Below are 23,751 nucleotides of genomic sequence, written 5' to 3'. Positions count from 1 at the left end.
CCCATTCGCAAAACATCATCACAAAACAATGTAAATGAACATTCACTTTGTAATTTACAGAAGTATTATACTTTCACTCAATAAATATGTAAATATTTTTAATGGTTTATAATATGCTGGCTACAGAGTTGTCTGCTAGAGATGCAACAGTAAACAGTACAGCCAGGTTCCTAGCCCTCAAGTAGTAGATTCTGTTGGAGAGTCTGTATCCCTTTAGAATCTTGTGCCAATCTTTGCTCATTGAGTTTTCTTCCTTCTAAATTTCTAAGTCTATGCTATAAAATTTCTCTGTTGTGACATTATGTATAAAAATGTATTAATAGTACTAATACGACTAATAGTAGCAATGTCAATAAAGATGATGAATAATCTGTGGTATCCCAGTGAGAAGCTTATGTATTATGTATGTTACCTTATTTGTTCTTCACATGAAGAAAGTAAACAATTAGAATTCACTGTTACATTTTCATGAGCAGTGAAATATTTAAAAACGTGCAATCAGGTTACTATATTTTAGGGCTCTTTGTATAATACATTCTATTTAATTATTCTGTACTTAGTGAAACTATATTTTAGTGATAAGATTTTATACATTTATCTGTAGAGAAGACACAAGTGAATGTACGTTGTTTTTTTTTGTTGTTGTTTTTTTTTGTTTTTTACCAGTGTCAGCATCTATAATATATCATGAAAGGAACAAATAATATATAGTCAATTATTCTAAAATGCTGTATTATATAGTCAATGGATTAAATTTCCAACAAGTTTTCTAATTTTTGTTTACTTTTCTGTAAATAAATGGGTGTCTCATATTCCATAGCACTCTTTCTTTTGAAAAAATTATATTTTCACCATGGTAAAATCTAATTTTATTGTAAGTTGATTTTATTGACTTACTGTAATCCTCTCAACATCATACAACAATTTATTCTCTCAGACATTTCTTATATATGAAGCCATGCTCATTAATCTTGAGTATAAGTGAAAGTGATTTGAAGACCAAATCTATAATAGAGCTACATACCTTTAACACAAATTCATCCCCCCATCCCCATAGCACACCTTAATGTGCTAAGGTCAATACATATGAAATCTAACAAAATGAAATGTTTTGCTCTCCTTTGAAAGACAAGTATCAGTACACATATACCCCCACACCTAGCTTTACACTGTTCACTCACCACACACACACACACACACACACACACACACACACAAATCTTATTTCCATCCCTGAAACACAAAACAATGTAGAAAAATTTTATCCCGAAAACAACTGAATTTTACTCAAATTGCAGTTGCATATTTTTTCAATTTAATAAGACTGTAATAACCTCCAAGTCATATTCAACATAGTACTATTAATTCTACAAAACAAAGCATTGGTATAATTTTTTTCTCCCAATATTAATGAAAATCATATGAAACATGTTGATTCATGAGAAAGGTTTAACTTTGAATGAACAAACTTTCCATATAATATCTCTATATAAGTATAGAAAAATTATATGAGTATTTATGAGAAATTATTTTGAAATATTAAGTTATTTCTAAAGAAATTTTATTTCTTATTTTTACTATACACCAATATCTAAATCCAGATTTATCCTATCAGTTGGAATTAGTGGTCAAGCAGTACTGGTATTTTTTTTTTTTTTTTTTTTTTTTTTTTTTGTTTCACAAAAATTTAATGTTTGAAGTTTTTCAAAGAGCAAAATTACATACGAGTATAGGACAAAACTTTGTAAAGCAAACAAGTAGAACATTTGTAGCAGAGGAAATAAGTTTAGTACATAATGGCAAATATTCAACCCCACAAGTTATTTATAAAATGCTAGTTAAACAGTAAGAAGTACCATTTTATAACTAGTAAATCACAAGTATTAAAATTAACAGGCAGTGCTGACTAGGTTGTGGTCAACAGTATACCCATATTGGTGACACTGTAAATTGATATAACTGTTTTGGACAACAGTTTGCAATACATTTGAAAGAAAAAAGAAACTATGTCTGTTATATGTGATATGAGGCTTAGTACTGGTATTCTTTGATTTAAACTTGATTATCTAATTACCTACGGGGAATGAACATTATTCAGAGAATGAAAAAGCAATCTGTCTTCTGAACTACAATGAATGAGTCAAAAGACTTAAAGCTCAAAATTATGAATCTGTTATCAAATTTTTCTTATCATGAGGCTTCTTTGCTTCTTTCATTATTTGCATCTTGAATTTGGAAATTAACTTTGCCACTTACTAGCTGTTTAACATTTCCTTGTCTGTAAATCACAGATAATAACAGAACTAGAATACAGTTTTACTGACAAATGGCCCAATGTTTAATTCTGTTAATATACATATGTTTTATGTTAATAGACATAAAGAGAAAATAAAAGGATTATCCAACTAACCTAGCATTTTAATGGCAGCATTAATCTAAATAGAAAACCTTACTGTATCATCAATCTAATCTTTTTAAAACTTAAAGGCAGTCATAAAAATTCTAATGGTAATTTGCATATTTGACTCAACAATAACAAATTTATCACTTCCCATGGGTTCATTTCTTATGGACATTTATAAGAGAGAAGTCTATTACACCATGTATTTAAATTTTTTTCATACATTTAAAATATCTTACTTAGGTACATAATATTCATCCCTTCCACAGTTTTCCTCTCCATTATTACCTTAGTAATAAGGAAGAAATATGAAAAGTTATAACGGGAGTGAGCAAAAATGGAAATGAAAGACATCAGAGCTTTTGAGTAAATTATTGATAGGAAAAAAAAAACAGAGGCCATTTATAAATAGTATTTGCTGATTATACAATTTTTGAAATACCTTAATGTCAAATGTGACATTTCTTAATGTGAAACTTTTTGTTTTTATTGCTAACTCCAACTAGTCAATGGTGAGTACATTTAGCATTATCAAAAGCAGTCAGCGGTGTGGCTTGAATGAATCTGCAGTCAGAATCCCATTTACGACCCATGGGTCTTGGCTGGGTTATTTGCCCTCCCTAGCCTCAGTCCCCCATGCGTATATCAGGGGTGTTAATACCATCCCACCATCAAGCTGGGAGGACCAAATGAGACAAATTACACAATGCACTTGGCACAGATGGATGCTCAATCGACATGAGCTCCCTTCCTCTCCTAATGCCAGCTGGATGGCAGACCACATTAGACAAAAAAGGAAGCTATGTTCTTCTTTTTCCAGACAGCTGGTGACCCAGACATCACAAGCCTTCTACAAACAATGTTGACTTATTTTTGCCACAGCTGATGTGTATATAACATGCCAGTTCTCCTCATGGGTTGAATTCATGACCACAGAATAATTAACTTGTTTTCCTTTATTGCTCCTCAGTTTATGGGATCAGACTGAGTAAAGTGGCAGTTGACAATGTTTTGTACATTTCACAGACCTGGAGGACTTTGTTTATTGTCTTGTAATAACAATGATAAAAGTGCTTTACATTTTTTCAGTCCTCACCACAGCCCTATGATGTATATTATTAGTTTTTCCAACCTATGGATATGGCCCTATGAAACAGTTTAACTAACTTCCCTGACATCACCTGGGTAGCACACAGAGCGGGACTTGAGTTGAGATCTCCTGACTGACTACAGAGCCTGTGCTCTAACTCATAGAAATTAAAGAGAGACCCGTATTCACACATAGGGTGAATATGGCCTTAAACACCCATCTACCTACCACTGCACTCAACTGAGGGGTTGGGGTTGGGGGACAGAACACATCTCCAAACACCTGAATGATATTAATTATACATTTATATCAGAAGAGAAACCCCGAAACTTCCTCTTCAAGAGTTTGTATGTATTCTCTTCTATATCTCTCAAGTTCAGTACCTTAGGATATACATTCAACAGGCAGCACATTTGTCATATCTAAAATATTCAACAGTCTCAGAGGCATATTACTGCTCTTCTTGGTCTCTGTTACCTAAGGAGGAAGGGTCTTGTAAGCAGGCTTGTGTGTAAATGCTTATTCTTATTGTAGTGCCTGGTACTTAGTGAGCACTATATTATCTATTATTTTTGTTAATATTTTAATGTTATTATTTACAATCCAGAAGCTGGATATCATTAGTATTTAAGAGCCAGATTTAGGAGCTGGACTGCTTGAGTTCTAATTCCAGCTTCACTCTTTGCCAGCTTAGACCTTGGATAAGTCATTTAACCTTTTCCCTTTCCTCATCTATGAAATGAGAATAATAGAATTTACCTCACATAAAAATAACATGCAACATTAATTTGGATAGTTTCTGGCTTATATAAGCCCCATACATGTATCGGATATTATTATTATCATTAATTGTCTTTCATTATAGCAGTAATTTTGTTTATCAGTTGTCTTAAAGCTGCATGAAATTAATTACAATAGACAGTTTTATAACACATTAAGAATATCACATCAAGAATAAAGAATATCACATTCTTTATAACACATCAAGAATATACAGCAGTATGAAATGAAAAGATATATGACAGAATGAATGAATTCTCTAGGAAAAAGGTGAAGAATTGCAAAATCCCTACCCCCTTTAGTTATTTGAAAATCATTTTAGTAACATTTTGTAAGTTGAAAGACAGTTCCTCTTCAAACATTTGTAAAATTTTCAATCACTTGCCTTGAGATATATGCTTGAATTAGAATAATGACCTCAAGCTTTCTTGCTTAATAATATGACTTGAAAGTGTGCCCAATTAGTAAACAAAATACATATATAGAAAGATTTAGAAAAAGTATAAATGTGGCTGGCACAAAGAACTGTGACATGTTATTTAGCTTGATCCTATTCAGTTCAGTGAATCCTCCCATACTAAACAAACAAACAAACAAACAAACTCAAAAATGGCAAAGGATCCACCCTCTGTCTTAGATGCTGTATTAATGGGGACTCAACCTCACCCATTCCAAGAGTAAGGAATGTTGAATTGCAAAAGACTACTGTGTACTTTTTCTCTCTTTGGCCAAATACTTGGAATATTAATTGTGGAAGAAAGTTCCTCTTTTATCTGGTCTTTGACCACAAATTATCCACTTAAAATTGTAAAAAATATATAGACATTCAGATGAATTGATAGATACCTTCCCCATTCTAACTTCTATTCTTACTTCTATAAATCCAGTCTCATTGAGGGTGTTTTTCATCATGAAATACAATAAATTTTTTATACGTGTATTCTAGTGAGCATACAGAAATAGGCTCTACTGAAAGAAAATATTCTACTGGACAATTTTTCTAGATCTCATTTAAAAACTAATAATATGTAGGTCTAAAATAGAACTAAGGTAAATAAAAAAAAATCCTTTGTGGTTTCTGTATTAGATATTAAAGTAGCTACTTTCATGTCTCCATGTATATAATCTTTGAAACACTTAATTGACATCCATAAAGAAGAGACTAAAATCAAATAAGGCACCTAAAATGATCAGCAGTTCTGTATTTGATAAGTTGATAATTATCTAATTGCATAATTAATGCATCTATCTGTTTCTACTCTTCATTCATGGGACACTGTAACATATCTCCTTTGGATCAGGTGACATGATGGCTTTAAGAGAACTTAAGGACCATTATCAGCAAGCTGTGTCACAATAAAAAATAACTCATATTTGAATTTTGTTTTATAGAAGCTGTATTTTAATAGTGTTGATCCATCACAGGTAGGATGTTTATTTCTTAAAAATTTCACAGTTTGTGGTCTTCCTTTCTTTTTGCAAAGCCAGAACCATAGCCATCAGGACCAATCCTGCTAAATATTCAAAGCCTTGTATCTACAACAGTTATGAATGAGAAACAAATCATATGAAACAAATAATATGTGATGAATAGGTGGAGTAGGACAGGCCAACTGCAATGCTATGTACACAGGGCCACTTGGTTCATCACACCTTGCGTGGCTGTGGGGCCCAGGGTCCAATCTGAAGTTTAGCTCTTTTTCATGACTTTTAAAATTACACAAGATCACTGCTTAAAGGCAAGACTTAAAATGCAACTCAAGAAAAGTGATTCCTCTGAGTAACTGTGAAACTGGCACTAGTTTTCTTATGTTTTTTTAATCGTTTACTTAAGTGTATTCTGTCATGTGTTTTTGTTTGTTGGTTTGTTTTTGTTTTGTTCTGTTTTCTCCAAACAGATACAGGTCACAGAATTTCTTTAGAGTCCCTTTTTAAAGTAACTCAGAAGCTATAAAGTTTCTTTAAAAGGTACTTTGTAGCTTCTAACAACTCCAGTTAAAAGTATTTATTTTGCATCTGCTCAGTCAACAGAGTGAAATTACTTAATTCCCCAAATTATTTTATTTTCAAAAATGTTGGAATTATCATCAGACAAACACAGGTGTAATGTATTACCTGCAGGGATAAAGAAGTTCTATGTGAACATAAACACTGTTATCAGGGACTCAAATTTGAATAAGTATTATTGATAACATGTATGCACCACTAGAAAGTCTCTATCCACCGATATCCAAATTCTACTCAGTACTATATACACTTTCCTTTTTAAGAATGGTACCTGAAAGCAAGAACTTGTTAAGCAATACATAGTTACAAATTGCTACTTTTCATGTTTAACATAATTTATGTAATTATTTTTCTGGAGTAGCTACCACTGTCATTATTGTGCTTCCCGATCCATCTGGAATTACGCTGGCATCAAACTTTTGGTAGGTGCCATTTAAGATAATTAGTTGTTCACGAGAGAAGGTCATGGACCATGCTTAGGGGGTGGCAACTGACCTATAATTTTTATTAGAACTGCATGTAGACCAGAATAACAACAACAAATAAAAGCAAGGAGCTCAGTTCTGCCAGAGGCAGAAGCAAGGAGAAGAAGAGCAGAAACATCCAAGGTGCATCCTCATATGAATAAAGAAGAGAGCATGTACATGCAAAGCTAAATGGAGAGGATATGGAGTTAGTGAGACGGGAAAGGTATGGAAAATATTTCATTTGGTTTATATGTTAAAGGGAATGTGCCTAAACTATATCACTAGAGAGAAGACATAGTTCCAAAAGAAGAGGGAGGCACGTCTGCAGTAATGATTGTCTGTGCAATAAAAGAGATTTCAAAAACATAGTTTAAAGTAGTTATTTTGGCCTTTTAACAAGATATTCAGAATTGTACCTTGTCTCTCTTGACAAGCAGTATCCACAATGGTTATGCACATGGTCTCTGGAATGAGATCTGGAATTCTCACTCTGACATTAATTCACATGGCAACTTACAACCTCTGTCTGCCTCAATTTCCTCATCTGTACAACTTTCCTCATCTGCATAATTTCCTCATCTGTAATTTATAGCATTGTTGTGAGAATTAAGTGTTTAAGTATGTACTTGCAAAGCACTTAGGGAAGTGGCCGGCACATAGTAACAATACATGTTTTGTCTCGACATTTTAAAAATCCAATGAAGAATGTTGGTAGAAAGTATGATCAAGACCATTAAATGATGCCACTAGTGCATTTTTAAAGTATGGTTTGACTGCTTACTATGTAGATAAAGCTAACAGATCAGAAACACCAATACTTATCTAGGAGTCTAAACCAAGTATAGATCTCAAGAGAAGACGGCACAATCATTATCATGAGCTCTCTAATTGTCAGTTACAAAGGTTCATTCCCATGTAGGGAAATTTATCTACAATATCATTCACAGCAAGGCAGTTTTAAAGAAATCAGAATATAGTTCATGACGCATACTCGCTGCTATCCTGGATTTTAGGGGAGCAGATTCCTCCTGAGCATAGTTTAATTCTGTGGACAATCGTATGTGATGGCAAGTCCCCACCCCCATGAGAACTGTGCCCTCAGAGTTCGTCGTAGGGAGTTGTATTTTTTTCCTTAGCTATCATAAGAATTTGCCCAAGCTGACTCCCGGAAAAAGTTTAATTCTGCCTCTTTTATTTTAAAGTTTTTATCTTTCCTTTTGTCTGCATTTAACATTGACTCTTACAACCACAACTTCTGGCTGAATTACAATTTTAGGGAAGCACAAAGACTATGGGACAGAAACAGCAGACGTAAAGGAAGCAAGAATTCACATGTTTTTAATCATTTCAAAGACAATGTGATAAAAACTGTCTTTCCCCCAGTACTGGTAGGAAATCTTTTTCCTCAGTGGGCCTTATTTCAGGATTAAGTTGTATGACTTAGCTAGCTGGGTCAACTCTAATTATAGAGCAAATTGGCAGAAAAGAAGCAACTTATACAAGCAAAGTAAGTGTAGGAAAAAGAATTTGAGCTCTCTCTATAGTATATGATGATCTGGAGTTCACTCCCGAGGGTTAATATACGATAAAGGAAGTTAATGATAATTGAAACTTAACTCCTAAAACTATACCTGGAGCATTTCATTTAAAAATGGCTGTGCCGTATGTATGCTGGCATAAGGCCCATACTTGCTATGTGCACGTACTAATCGCGCCTCTGCACATAAACACTGTTGTTCTTTTTTGTTCTCCTTCTTGGCATTTGAGGAGGGAGCATTTATTCTATGAGTTAGAACAGCTCTTCTCAAACTTGAACGTACAAACAAAACACTTGGGGATCTAGGTAAAGGTGCAGATGCTGATTCAGCAGGCCTTGGGTGGGGCTTGAGGTTCTGTATTCCTAATTCTTAACCAGCTCTGGGCTGACACTGAAGCTACTGGTCCACTGATCACACTTCGAACATCATGGAGGTAATAAAGCAGCCATCTTGGACTCTGAATTTTCCTAGGTTCTCTCCTATCATCCCCTCTCTTGGGTCAATGTTATAGCTTGAATTGTGCCACCCCCCCCCGACCTAAAAAAAAAGATATGTTGAAGTCTTAACTCCCAGTACTTCAGAATGAATTTATTTGGAAATAAGGAGGGTCTTTACAGAGATAATGAAATGAGGTCAATAAGGTAGGCCCTAATCTAATATGACTGGTATCAAAAACAGGGGGAAAATTGGACACAGACAGATACTCAGAGAAGGAAGATGATGTAAAGACACAGGGAGAAGACAGCTACCGGTATCTACAAGTTAAGGAATGTCTGAGGCTACCTGAAGCTAGGAGGGGCCTGGAATAGATCCTTCCCCAGGAACTTCAGTGTTGACTTGCCAACACCTTGATTTTAGGTCCCTGGCCTCCAGAAGTGTGAGATGGGATTAAGCAACAGTACATTTGTATTGTTTGAGCCACTCAGTTGTGGAACTTTGTTACGACAGCCTTGGGAAAGTAATACAGCTGCTGTGTTAACAGCTTTTCCCAGACACCTCTTCTTTCTCGTCTCTGACACACACGGAAAATTTCAGTGCACCACTAAACTTAGTACCCATAAGGAATGTGAGAACAACACCCCACACACAGATAAGGTAACACAAAGGGGTCGGCCATGTTTTGCAGGGTTGCCTGAGACGGAAGTGTGACCTACAGTTGTCGCAGGTGTTGATCATGAAACTGGTTAAATGTACTATTTAAGCTATCTATTGTTAGTTCTCCTTAGGAATCAAGAAACTTGACTCTGAACACTCTCAAGGGCCGTATCCTGAGATTTTCATGAATCTCTAAATTCACAAATACATCTATAGTATATCATTTCCATCAGAAAATGAAACATAACTAAAAAAACGGGGTGGCACCCTTGATAATTTTGTAAATATACACCTAAAGTGAATTATAAAGGCATGAAAACAATTTTACAATCACTTTTTCTTGTTGTTGCTATTGTTTTAGAGCACAATTGGTGGATTCATTTTGACATAGATTACCAGTACTGCCAAACTTGAATTCCATAATTTATTCAAAACTGCTGTTGTCTATGAATTCCCACTGAATTCTACTTCTGTACATCCCTTGCTTTTCATTAGCAGGTCTACCAGTTACTTTTATTTGTAAAGCCATTTTTTCCCCACCAAAAAAACAAAGTTTATTAAAAACTGCATTATGAGGGTTATTAGCCTTGCAATGTACATAAGTAGGAAAAAAACAACATGTAGATTTATGTGAGGGTGTAGGCAAGAATGAAGTAAACTCATCTCACTCACTAGTGAAATGATGGGTTCCTACAAATCAGCCTCATACCAACCAAAGTTGATCCAAATACATTCCTCATCAAAATGACAAATTACTTACAAAGTATTATAGACCTTTGTTGCACATTAAAAGAGATCAATGAAAGTCAATAGTGTTAAGTTGTTGACTTGGCCAATAGTTCATCCTATTTTTGTACTTTCCATGTTTTCCAACTGGGAATGGTACCACTCCTTCAAGGGGTGTTTGGAAAAAATGTAGGAGTGTTTGTTTTCACAATAAATGGGGGGAGTTATTGGCATGTAAGGGCAAAGCCTGGGAAAACTAAATAGAGCAAAGCAAGGGATGATAAACATTTGTCCCTCACCAAATGCCAAAGACTCTTCTATGTTGAGGCCCTCATCCCATTTTGACATTTCTTTAAAATTAATGGTCTTTCTAGTTCAGGCTCTGAGTTCACCTTTTGACTTTTACCAGAAACCATGCTGACTTCATGGGTCTCTATCTCTCAGAGCTGACAAATGTGTCATTCCTTTGCGTGCTCAAAGAACATTGGTTTCTCACTCTCTCTACTTTATGGACTGTGATAAAGAACATACTGTGTAATCAACATACCTGTTCTTCTTAGTTTGTTGTCTGTTGTTTTTTTTTTTTTTTTTTTTAATAGTATAGTAGGTAAATCTGACCAACATAGTATACTTCACAAAGAACATCTTGGAAGTGTTTTTAACTATTCTTTTATGCAACCTTCCATCTCTCTCTACCATAACTCTTACCATCTCTTCCTTTCTTTTGCCCATTCATTCTTCAAGCATAAATAAGCACTGGCTCTGAGTAAGATACTGTGTGAGGCCCCATGGAGGGAGATTACATACAATGATAATCAGAGCTCCCTTCTGTGATGGTCAGATTTACCCTGTTTTAGCTTTCACTATTTTTTCCCTTATTCTCTCTGATAACTCTCCCCAACTTTATCCTTTTGCCTGATACAGAAAAAAGTTCACTCAACCACAAAATCATGGCTATCCTACTTGCAAAAAGATTTCTATTCACAATCTATACTGATTAGCTTTTTGATTATTCCTTCTACTACAGACAAACCCATATACATATTTTATCATTCTAACCTCAAAGTACGTGATTTATAATAATATTACAGATGTAAAAACTGAGGCTTAAAAGGTTAAACGATTCCCGTAGTCAAACAACTTGTTCATAGATTTTAAAACAGGTCTAGCTGATCCTGGTGCCTGAGTTTTTAATGAATATAAATATTCCTGATAATTAAAATCACCTTCTTTCCTGTAACTGCCAGTGAACTTTATATGCCCTACTTTCAAATTTTAGCATAGACACATTTGGCAGTCATTCTCAGTGCCTTGACTAAATTCTCCATGACTGTTTTAGAAACTGGTTGTACCTTCCAAGTTTCTATTAAAAATAAACCAAAAAAAAAAAAAAAAAAAAGAAAGAAAGAAAGAAAAAAAAGAATGCTTAAAAACTTTTCTGGGTTTCTTAACTAATACAAATCCACAGAGCAGAAGTTCCAAATATAACTAGGTAGCCCTCTGTGATTTTTCAATGTCTGCAGGCTTTTGAAGTGCTGTGGATTTGCTTTAATCTGTTACTAGGAACATTGCACATTGCTCCAAACAACCTGTCAGTCTAAGAATCCTAGCGTGAATGACATAAGTGTTTCTTTTATCTAGGTCAGAGGATGGTGTGAGGTGGTATGAGAGGTAATGAGAGGGGAGGAATTCCAGGATAAAGAAATTAACTAGCGGAATAGGAAGTGAAAAACACGAAAGAATCCAGAGACCCTAAAAAAAAAGCTTTCCTGCTCCCCACCAAGCACACGACCTTTGAGAGCTTTTGGAATCAGTTCAGTCCAGTCTGAGAACAATTCAGAAGGTCCAGTATGCGCGTGACAGAGTCTCATTCCCTTGTCACAGCACTGGAAATCAGAAATCAGAAACTTGCAGATACCAGAGGGTGACGGCATTTTGAGGCCTCAGTCAAGTGTCAGATTTAGGAATCAGAAGAGTTAAGAGTAAGAAATCAAGCTACAGTTTTCCCCTAATACTCGTCTGGCCTCAGGATAAAACACAAAGCATCAGCTTTGAATTAAAAAAGAAATGAGTCAGATAGGTACTAAACTTACCAGGGTGATCACTTCATAAGTCATATAAATGTCTAACAACTATGTTAGACATTCAAAACTAATATAATATTGTATTTCAACTGTAATTAAAAAAATTGTAAATAAGTTAAGAAAATCTAAAGGAAACATAGACATAGTTTTATATAAGAAGTTTTAAAAATTTAAAAAGAAATTAGTGATTGATATTTAGATCTCCTTTGCTTGCCTTTATGTCAGAGACTTGAGTGCCTGGAAGACAATGAGGATGATGGGGCAGATGGTATAGAGAAAGAAGGTCCTTTGACACCTCTATTCTGCTATGGTAACTGCTGTGATTGCCACCAAGAGTAGGCACCCCTCAAGCAGCAGGATGCCACTTCCTCTCCTATCCCTCCTGGCTGCTTAGTGACATGGTGGGTATAGCATCTCCTCTGGTCAAGTTAGCCCACCAAAGCACATGGTTTCATATCTTACACCTGAATTTTCAACTTCTCTAGGATTTATTTCAGTGTAAAGGATAAACCTTTGTATTCTATGGCTGTCTAGTTGTACTAATACCTATTGTAGATTCAAAAATCCTTCTCCCCCCTGTTTCAAAATTCCATATTTATTATCCGCTAAATTCCTGTGGGAAAGAAACTTCCGTAACTAAAATGGAGAATCTAAAAAGGGAGAGTTAAAAATTCCATTTCCATTGAAACACCACGTGTACGCTTTCTCCTTTCATAAACGTTTGGAAACAAAACGGAGAAATAATGAAAGAGAAAAACACCATAATTCTGAGGTTTCTTCTTCCTGGATGATGGATTAATTTCCACACATGTTGATATATTCTAATTTTATAAATTATCCTATTCAGCTATTAAAAATTCTTTGATTCCTCTGTGCATTGCTACTGACTTGAGGAGAGGGGGACATTATGAATTGCTGTTCCATTTATGCATGTTCCTTGCTACATTTCCTATTTGCTTATAAGGGTAGGGTTGTTTATATTTTTAAATGATAGAAGATTCAGTTTTTGTTTGAACAGAATAATCAACATATTTTACTTTTCTGAATTTCTTTAACAGGAAGGGTAAAAACAGTGTAAAAGACTCTTAAGGAATGTGAAGAAAATTACGTCAAATGAGTTTGGTTGATTTAATCATTTATGTGTTTATTTAACAATTATTTATTAACTAGGTGCGTGCCAGAAGATGATTCCAACCAAAGGTGAATGGTGAATGTGCAAAGAGAAAATTCCTTTGATAATTCTAGGGTAAGTGAGGGTTTTACCAGAACCCTAATGGGGAAGCATTTAGTCCCTAAATCAAACAACACAAACCTGTGTGGGACAAGTAAAATGTACGTAATTATTCAGCAAACAGAATTCATTGATTTTCAACCTTTTTGGTGTTTTAAAGCATTGAATTTAAAAATGGAAAACAAATGAAACAAATGAAAACAAATGAATTCACTAGGAGGGGTACCTGAATCAACATGGTACATTTGGTTACAAGAGATTGTTGTCCATAGTGGACTCACCAGGTGAATACCACACTTGGCAAAATGACGCTAAGTATTCTATTCCTGTTTGGGTGTTAATTTGTATTAGTCATGCTTTTTTATTTTATGCATTTCTGATGCTTTGACATCTTTTGCTGACCCTGGAGGGACTGCCCCTCCCAAGGCTAGCCAATTTCTAAAGATAGTAGAGACTCACCTAGGAGCCATGCCTTGCATATGCAAAGAAACCAACCTAGAGCCATGCCCCAACAGCTTTCTCTGGCTCTCACAAGGCTCTCATACTCTGGACCACTACTCGACTGCCCTAAACACCCCAGGGCCAGGTACTCAGAGACTAGAAATAGCCCTTAAGGTCTTAGAGCCTGGCAAATGCTAAGCCTTACCTGTCTTACCCTGCCTTACCTTTTCCTTCCCAAGGAAACCACAATAAGTGTTTTTACCCACGTTTGCTTCTCTCTCCCTCTGCCTCCTGACCAACCCTGGTGCTTCCTCATGTGCCTCACTCCCACATGGCATGGCATGACATGTCTCCTCCTCTTGGAAACTGTGACTAACAAACTGCCTTTCCAATGGAAAACATCTGATCTGTTGGTCTCACTATACCTGAATAATAATAAAATCGACGTTTAAAAACACAGTTCTTACATAAACTTATAAAGAAGCTAATTCTTATAGCTACAAAATAATCCCTATTAACACAGTGATAAGTGTTCTACAAGAGAACAGGACTCAGAGAAGGGAAAGCCTCCAGTGTGTTTTATACTTTATCATCAAAATAGTCAAAGCATGCTGATCTTCACTACATTCTATCAGAAGAGTACGTATAAAAGTATCTTTTTATTTATTTTGGAATAGAAGTCTTGAACTTTCCCTTAAGCTCCAATATGCCTGTACTAGGAAACTTTGCAATAATTTCCAACTGATGGTTTTTTGGCCATTAGAAATATTTGGAAGTTGTAATTACATTGTCTTGAAGTGATTATTTGAATTATATATTTATGAGAATCGTTTGGCTTTTAAAATGTAAAGAGTTTAATTGGCTATTGGTATTTTCTAAAATTTATTAATTGTGTGTGGTAGGAGGACCTGGGTAGACAATGGAATCAGATTTAAAGTCTGTCCGAGAAGACATAATTTAGGGTTTAAAAAGCAGGGATTGTATAGGCTATAAAAATAAATATTTGAGATAAGTTACTTTGGTGGATACTTCCTGTGGTGGCCAAGGATGGCAGGCAGGTATCACGTGGGCCCATTTTCTGAGAACCAGACTCTACCCATTCCATTAACTTAGACGACACACTGGACTCAAGACAAATGAGGCAGACCTCTTGAGGAGACTTGTAGAAAATGGTTTTAGTCTCTGTCTCCAATGGAGAATCATCTGCTGCCATCTGCTCCTACCCAGCTGCCAAGTTCTCGCAGCCCAGGGCTCCACTAAGGAGCCCAATGACTGGCCTCAGAGGGACATTCTACCAGAGGAACAGTCATATGACACACCCTGCCTTCCATGTGTCTTGTCTCCAACTCACCCATGCCTGCCATTAGGACACTGTAAGTTATAGTTGTGTGAGCGCTCATTACTTCATGGGAATCCACACTATTTGGGAGGAGTTAGTAGGCAAAATAACACTTAATTACTTTAATGCTAAGGTAAAGAAACAAAATCGGCTGATACCACTTTAAGCCAAGCCCATGTACTACAATCATGTTTAATCTCAATTTATCAAAAGTCTTTGTGAAAGTGTAACTATGTCAGTATGTGTAAACAATTGTTGATAAAGGTTTCCAAGCCTAGTTAGAGAGTAAACGAATAAGAAAGCATGAGCAGCAGAAATGCTAGGCATGACACGTAAGGTCATTCCCTGCCTGGCAGCCATTTATCCCATTCTTTCCCACTAATAACCTTAATTTCCTGCTCATAGAGGGGACAGTGATCTCTTGATCTCAAGGGGGTGGGTTTCTCCCCACCCAGTCCCAGGAGATAAACCATAATTGCTTTCTTGCCCAGGGTGAACAGATTGAGTGTAAGTCTAAAGGAAGAAGGTTTAGTAAATTAAAGATTTAATATATTTAAACTCTAGACTAAAGTATAAAGCTGAAAGAAGAAAGAGAGGGAGCAAGAACACAATGTGTTAACAAGTTTAAGCTGTTTTAAAAAATAGGGATACTTACCAAATATATAAATAAAGGCAAACCTTTTTTTTTTTTTTTTTTTTTTTTTTTTTTTTTTAACTAGGAGAGTTTAATCACATGGAAATAAATGTGTTTGAACAGACTGGCATGTGCTTTAAGGTCAGTACGTATAATCTCTAAACCTTCGTAAACCTCTTTGCATGTCACAGTAAGCCAGTTATCTAAAGAATAAATGCAGACACTATTCAAGGCTTTTCTTGGCTGTTTACACTGACTGTGCTTCATCAAATAGATGAGTAAGTTTCTAGTCTTTTTGTATGGAAGGTAATCATGGGGACAGATGGACACCACATTTGAACACATTGGGCTGCAATCATCATAGAGATGCAGATCCTCTTGTGTTTATAAAACAGTGTTAAGAGGCTCTCCATTACATATTTTCAGTCATGGTGATAAAGTCATGTTAAACCATTTTAAAGAAGTAGCCAAATTTTAGATCACGGAAGCAAAAAAGCCAAGCTAGTGTAGGTTCCAATATAGAAAGGCCAATTATCAATTTTTTGTACACCTCAAGTTCCCTACCTGTCAAATGAAACTATTGCTATTCTTCACTCCCAAAGAAAGCATGACAATGTTAGAGTCAGGTATTTTCTGCTCACCTCCACAGTGTTCTAACAGAGTCTGAAAGCAAGGAACTGTGAAGAGTGTGCAAGGAACTTAGCAGTCCATGTGTATGTAGAAACAGGTGACATTCTAGTTAAGAATATTACACTCTTCTTTCTAAACTGACATAATTCAAAATTAGGACGAATGATTTTAATGTTGTATGTTAGTTTGTTAAGTGTTTTGAACAATTTCAGTGTTCACTGCATTTTAATATAATTTATTTTACTCTATTAGTTTTCAAAGTCTACCCAAACGGAGACCAATTTTGAACAAAATTTTTAAATTTACGTTTTTAAAAATTCTAGTTTTGTCAATCTCAGCAACAGAATTCAACTTAATTTAGACAGATAAGTACATTCCACCGGTTGACAACGTGTTTTATTGAGAATTTTTGCTCTTGGCTTCATTTCTGCTGACTCTGAATTTCCTTAAATATGCTATTGTTCTTTCATTAGACTTAAATATTTGAGCAGTTTTACGTACTTTTCGAAATTCCATCGTAATCATTCCTCATTTTAACATACTATCTTTTTCCTTCACTTAAAAATTTGGTAGCTTTTCTAACTTTTTATTACTCTATTTATACAATACCAAATTCCCACACGTTTCCCTTTTCTAGGCGTGTGTTTCATGAATACAAATCTCCTATGTATTTATTTAGATGCAACAATACAATGTATTTCCTTCATATTTTGTGTAGGTTCAGTTGAGTAGCTAACACACAAAGCTGGTGCAAGATTAAGGCCTGGCAGTGTACCCAGAGCACATGCAGAATTCCTGCTGTACTGACTGTGAGTACACACCCAGGTCCCCACGTGCCTAGTGCACACTGCGCTGTACTGCCCTTGTGTACACAGAATGTGAAGTTCCAAAATTCAAGTAAGGTGATAACAAAAGCTTTATAAGCTGATTAAGTTAATTATAAATACATCAAAATATAGCATTGTTTTCTTTTAGTTCTCAGTTTTTTGTTTCTTTTTTTGTTTTTAACACACACACACACACACACACACACACACACACACACACCATTTAAAGGCCAAGCACAAGTTTTCATTTTGGCAAGCAAAAATACAGGAAATTCCCATGTTACTTTTATCACCAGATCAGACCCTTAGGCATTCTGCTCTCTCCAAAGTTTTAACCACTAAAATGTGGGTGAAGCAAAGAATACACTACAGCAAGTACTCCAAAAAAATAACAATTCAGATTTTTATCTGAAGCAGTTTCCACATGCTTTCAAATCAGCACTGGGATTTTTGTATAGGAACAGCTCTATGATTTGGCAGTAGCAATTAACGAAAGAATCCAAGAAAACAGCACCAAACTGATCACATTTCAGCATAAGAACAGCACTATATCCAATTAGTTGCCACAATTTGACACCAAGGAGAGCTGAATAGATCGTGACAGAAAACAAGGGCATAAATAAAACCGCACACAGTCCAGGTCCTGAATTTGTGGTGATATAAATATACCCAAATCATCACATACAATCAACAGCAATACCTGGCAATTTGTCTCCAAATTAACGAAAAACACCCAGCTCTCACCTTGCACAAACATACACTTCAGTGGTCAGTGACAAATGCAGGCTGCACTTGCAGGCTGGCAGAGAGAGCAGCTGCTCCGTCCTACGCTGCTTAAAGCACATTCTAGCCGAGCCGGCTCGGGTCCTACCCTCTCTAACTGTGGGTTCGCTGCAGTTACTCCCATGACTCCATCACCCAGGAATGGCAACCACTGCTCTCTCTCCAGAACTAGTGGGCTCCCCAGCAACTAAGCTCAGGTAAAAAACGCTGAGTCCTGCAAGGTCACCACAAGGTGAAATGGGCAAAAAAGGGGTATACGGGGAAGAGAAGGAACCATCAAGGAAAGACCCTAAACTCCAGACACCTTGCTTTTCAAGACATTTTAAACTCCATAAATCAGAGCTCTGACAATAGAGCAGTAAATCTGAGAATACCTAAATGGCACTGAGCCAACCAGCAACCCCAGGCACACTCTTTAAGCACTGGCGCTAGCGTTCTCTCTCTCTCTCTCTCTCTCTCTCTCTCTCTCTCTCTCTCTCTCTCTCTCTCTCTCTCTCTCTCTCTCTCTCTCTCCTCTCTCACACACACACACACTCACACACACAGTAGCTATTTTGATTGCCCAGACATCCTTCTTAAGCCAGAAAAATTTTGCATACCCCTTTCCAGGTAACAAGGCTTAAAGAAATGTCTTAGAAAATTCAAGTATTTTCCAAAATCAAAATAAAATAATTCTTTTACAAGCAAAATCATTTCTGGTCCATAAACTATTTCATATTAATGAAGTTTGCTTTTTGTACACATAGTAGAACTATGCGTATCCCTGCCCCCTTTATTAAAAAGACAGTAAAAGTGTACTTATTTCAGATGACTGGCAGAATCAATTAAAATTTCTAATAAAAATTCCTACCATCTTTTTCAAGATTAGTCTTGACTTTTTCACATTTTACTCTGCAGAGGTTTCAAGAAGGCATTTCTTGCCTAAAATATAATCATTCTGCGTGTATATGTTATAGACAGATATGAACATGTTTATAAATTTTTCTCTGTAGTGTCTCTCTAGGGTCTTATTTTTCATATTTTGGTTTTCCTATGAGAAGTGGGCAAGTAACAATTTTTAAGCTTGTAAGTACATTACAAAACATTATTTCTCTTAGCTGTATATTTTTTCTTACAGGTATATAATTATTTACTGAAGTTTAGATCAATAGCTTTAACAGGAAATTATTCACTCTTAAGCCACTTTCCTTTTCCCTCCTTCTCCAGCCAACCACCACCAAAGTTCCCCAGCTCTGTGACTTGAGCAATTTATCGAACCTCCTAGGCATCGGTTTTGTAACCTATAAAATGAGGATTTGTTACTAGGGTCTGCTTTGTCTGCCTCCTGAGTTGGTGTGAGGGTGAAATGGGACAATGTATAGAAGAAAATGCTTTGTAAATTGTAGCATGTCAGAGAAAAATGTACTTATTGCATTTTCCTGCCTTGGATTGTGCCAGTTAGTACTGGGACTAGTGAATTACTTTCTGTGTTTTCAAGGAGGACTCCTTGGGCTTCCTAAGAAAGTGTTTGTTTCAAGTGGGCTATAAATAGAAATCAGGATTTTATTGAACTGCTGTCCTCCTCGTGGTTGGTCTTGATGGCAGAGAGCACATGGCCAGAGTTAGTTAACAGTGAGCGACAGGAACTCTGAGCTCCTCAGTCTCTGAGGCAGAACAAGACCAGCTGAAACCCTGACAGAGAATGCTCATGTGCTTGGTTGTTGTCACAGTTTGGCTGCTGTCCTGCTGTACTCCTGTGTTTGAGGGGGGCTCCCCAAGGGGATTAATGAAGGGGAAAGGTTGGGGATGGAATGCTGAGTTCGCTGCTGAGTTAATTCAGTAGCAAATGTTTCTGGGCATTCATGTTAATGTTCCTACAATTATGTATGCATTATTTAGAGATTAGGTTGTTGGGGGGTGGGAACCAAGATAAGGGAGACCAGTAGGGAACAGGAAAGGGATGGACAACGTGAGTACCTGTCTCATGAGACACACAGGACTGGGAGTTTCATGAATATTATCTTAGTCAATACAGTAACCCTGCGAGGTAGCTGGTATTATTTCAATGTCATAGATGAGAATAATCAGCCTGCACACTGTTACCACTGAGCAGTGGAGCTCAAATTACAGTCAAGGTCAGCATGGCCTAGAGTCCCATATTTGGAGTAAATTTGTTAAGTTATAACTTTCTCAGAAAGAAAATGAAAGAAAGTTTAAATAGTGGGGGTAGGAAAAAACACGATTACCAAGAAAACTCCATAAGGGTATTGAGTAGGCACACAAACTTACATAAAGAGTGCAGATATTTTCAGAAAAACGTATTTTGATTTTTTTTAAAAAACAATGAAGTTATTGTAGGATACAGAAAAAGAAAAAAAAAAACACAATTTTGTTAATACATGCCAATAATTCTTTTTTAAAATTTTGTCCTGACTCTTCAAATTGAAGACGTTCAGAGGTCTCTCTCTATAGCCAAACACCACTCTGTTTATCAACATACACCCAATGCATTATTTTGATTTGTTTAAATTACTAGATCCTTAGGAATGCCCTCAAAGAAGCAAGGCAATCTCTTACCCTTAAATGTAGCAATAAAGACATTTTTTTTAAAACTGTAGTTTGGAGTACAGTAGAGGAGTCATGTTGATAAACTGCTGGGTTCTTTCTACCAACTTTACTGGAAAGCTAGAGGCAGAGTCTGAACTGTAGTCCTATGTGGTATATGTTTCTACTCTCCCCTTTTTAAGTGGCATTCCCAGCTGTAAAAGAAACCTTGAAATTGTATCTGCAAGCCAGCAGCCCAATTCATAGCAAATCCTCTATTTCTGCCTTAAATCCTCTTTTCCCATATTTTTGCAATCTCTTCTGAGAATGCCACTGTTTGATTATACCTTGGCTCTGCTTTTCACATTCCCATCTGTAAAGTGCACCAAGCGAAATCCCTTCATAAAACCAGCCTTCTCACCCTCCCCAAATCTATCCTTAGAGGAAAACTATCAAATTGGAAGGCTTGCAGATAGATTCAATTCGTTTCAGATATTTTTATTAAAGAGAGAAATATAACTGGACCACTAGGTTAGTAATAAGTCAAAATAAATAGTGGGGAGAAAGACTAAATGAAGATACTTTCATTTCAATTTTTCAAGTTAAATTGTGAATACAAAAAAACCCAAAACACTAACAGCATCTTAAACAACGCATAAATCCTCATAAAAGAAGGTGAGGGTCCTTCAGCTGTTTGGTGTTCAATTCACTGCTACTTTTGCTTAGAACATGCATTTTGACCCACTTACTGTACTTACTGTAACCCACTTGTTCTAGTGGCATCATAGTTAACCAAAGAGCAAGTGAAATAAAGAGAGTCAATCCATTGTGAAGCCTGTAATGACATACATAACATATGGCAAAGTGAAGATGCTTTTTCTCATTTCCAAATCCATTTTAATTCTGAATAAAGAAAGCGTAAAAAAATGACCATAGTCAGAATTATATGTTTTTTAAAAATTAGGAACTATTATAGTAAGCTTTCAATTATCTCGCAGGTGAGACATAATAGAAATGAAAACAGTTTTTGGCACTTCCTTCAAATTATTATACTCTTCCGTTAAGGTATTTTGTTTTTCAAACACTACAACTAGTGTTTCACAGAGCATAATTCCACAGCATTAAATAACAGCATATACCTTCCTCCCTTTCTTGGTTTCAGAACTTAGATTTCTTCTGTTGGATTTTGAGATCCTCACCTTAGAAACATGCATTGAAAAGAAACTTGCATTAGACTTGGAAACAACCAAAATGCCCATCGATAGATGACTGGATTAAGAAACTGTGGTACATTTATACAATGGAGTATTACTCAGCTATAAAGAAGGATGAAATCTTACCATTTGCAATGATATGGATGGAGCTAGAGAACATTATGCTAAGTGAAATAAGCCAGTCAGAGAAAGACAAATACCACATGATCTCACTTATATGTGGAATATAAAGAACTGAATAAATGAGCAAAGTAAACAGAAATAGTCTCAGAGATACAGAGGAAAAACTGATGGTTGCCAGATGGGAAGGGGGTGGGGATGAGGGAGAGGGGAAGGGATTAGACAGCATAAATTGGTAACTACAATGTTGCCACGGGGACATGAAAGACAGTTTGGAGAATATAATCAATAATGTTGTAAAGATTTGGTAGGGTGTCAGATGGGCACATGTCTTATTAGAGAGACCACTCCATGGATGGTGTAGATGCCTGACCACTACACTGTACACCTGAAGCTGAAGCTGAATAATGTTGTATGTCAACTATAATTTAACATAAATATAGTCATGGGATAGGGAGTACAGCATAAGGAATAGAGTCAATGGAATTGTAATAGATATATACGATGTCAGAGGGGCAATAGATTGGGGGAGGAGGCTTATCACTTTGTGAGGGGTGAAATGTCTAACTATTACATTGTGTTGTACACCTGAAACTAAAAAAAAAAAAAAGGAAAGAAAAGCAACTTGAATTGAAGTCGAAATGTATGAAGAAGAAAGCGTGTGGAAGCATGGCTTAACATTAGTGATAGGTGAAGAAAGTAAATAAGATGTTTCGGTTTTTTGTTTGGTTCTTTTACCTAGCCCACTGATGATACATTCTTGATGACTCCTAGTGGTAGTGTTTACCGTCACACAGATGTTCAAGGAGGTGCAGCCTGCAGTCCTTTGAACCTTTCCACTTAGGGTGAACTGGCTTCATGGATGAGTAGGATGGAGTTGTTTCTAGTTTGTAATCTGATGAGAAAAAATATTTTTCTAACACATTTTTCCCTGCCACTCCCTTCAATTTGATGCCTTTTTTTAGGCCTAGAATCTGCTCCACATGAGAATATTAGTCATGAGATGCAAATACTGTTAAAACACTGAAGGTCATTTAGGGAAAACTAGTAATCTGAAATGTGGAAGCTTTTAGCTTTTCATTTTGTGTGGATGCTTAAAGATATTTATGTGATCTATATATAAATAAAATAAAATTGAACACCTCCTAAGCAGTCATAATTTACTGTATTTTTAAATATAATTTTGTTTTTTACTGCATGACATTTTTTTTTCCTTGATACAAAAAGATCTACTACTGGTTTTTCGACTCTAAAATGTGAGGAACCACTGTCCTGGTTTTACTGAAAGCTTTCCTAAGTACATTCAAGTGGTTTAAGAGTATAAATAAAGGGGGGGGGCACCTGAATATTATCACTTTGTGAACGCAGGGGAAGGAATTTTGGGGCATTTAAAGTTATTTTAAAATGCGCACTCAAGATCATAGGAGATATTTGAAATGTTTGTAAAAATGCAATCTTACAGTACAATTGTCACCCCTCGGAGCATGACAGGATGTGTAGTCAGGTAATCTGCAGAAAGAGCTCTTGGCCACCTGGCAGGCTGAGCCTGGTGATTACAGCCTCAGCGGCTGTTCAACCAGAGGCCTACAGTCAGAGCTCCTTTCAGAAGCCTGGGACACACAGGAACATGGGTTCTGTTTTCTAACAACTGGATCCTTCAGGGTATAACCTTCAAAAACATCAGCATCAATGCCCCTAATGTATCTTAATTCAGACACATCCATATGTCAAGGTACAATAATGATTGAAATTAAGAGCATTATGTTAGGATTTTTAAGATATTTTATGGTACATTTACTGAGGAAAATATATTAGAAAATA

At 36.1% G+C, this 23,751-nt stretch overlaps 1 protein-coding gene across 8 annotated transcripts in view; it reads right to left on the bottom strand.

Moving 5' to 3' along the window:
- ARHGAP24 (Rho GTPase activating protein 24) overlaps window positions 1–23,751 on the bottom strand; it is a 701,125-nt gene that overhangs the window by 130,822 nt on the left and 546,552 nt on the right. Inside the window, exon 1 of one of the 8 annotated variants that reach the window (XM_033105939.1) lies at window positions 18,035–18,213. The exons of 6 other annotated variants lie outside the window; for them this stretch is intronic. In XM_033105939.1, the coding sequence (XP_032961830.1) occupies window positions 18,035–18,047 (13 nt within the window). In that variant the 5' untranslated portion in view covers window positions 18,048–18,213. Of the gene's footprint in view, window positions 1–17,990; window positions 18,009–18,034; window positions 18,214–23,751 lie in introns of those variants that run through there. One more of the 8 variants, XM_033105942.1, reaches the window with a different exon arrangement.

The sequence above is a fragment of the Rhinolophus ferrumequinum genome, chromosome 5, assembly GCF_004115265.2.
Source record: "Rhinolophus ferrumequinum isolate MPI-CBG mRhiFer1 chromosome 5, mRhiFer1_v1.p, whole genome shotgun sequence".
NCBI lineage: Eukaryota > Metazoa > Chordata > Mammalia > Chiroptera > Rhinolophidae > Rhinolophus > Rhinolophus ferrumequinum.
The sequence above is the reverse complement of the archived record's forward strand: the minus strand, read 5'-3'. Positions and strand labels throughout refer to the sequence as shown.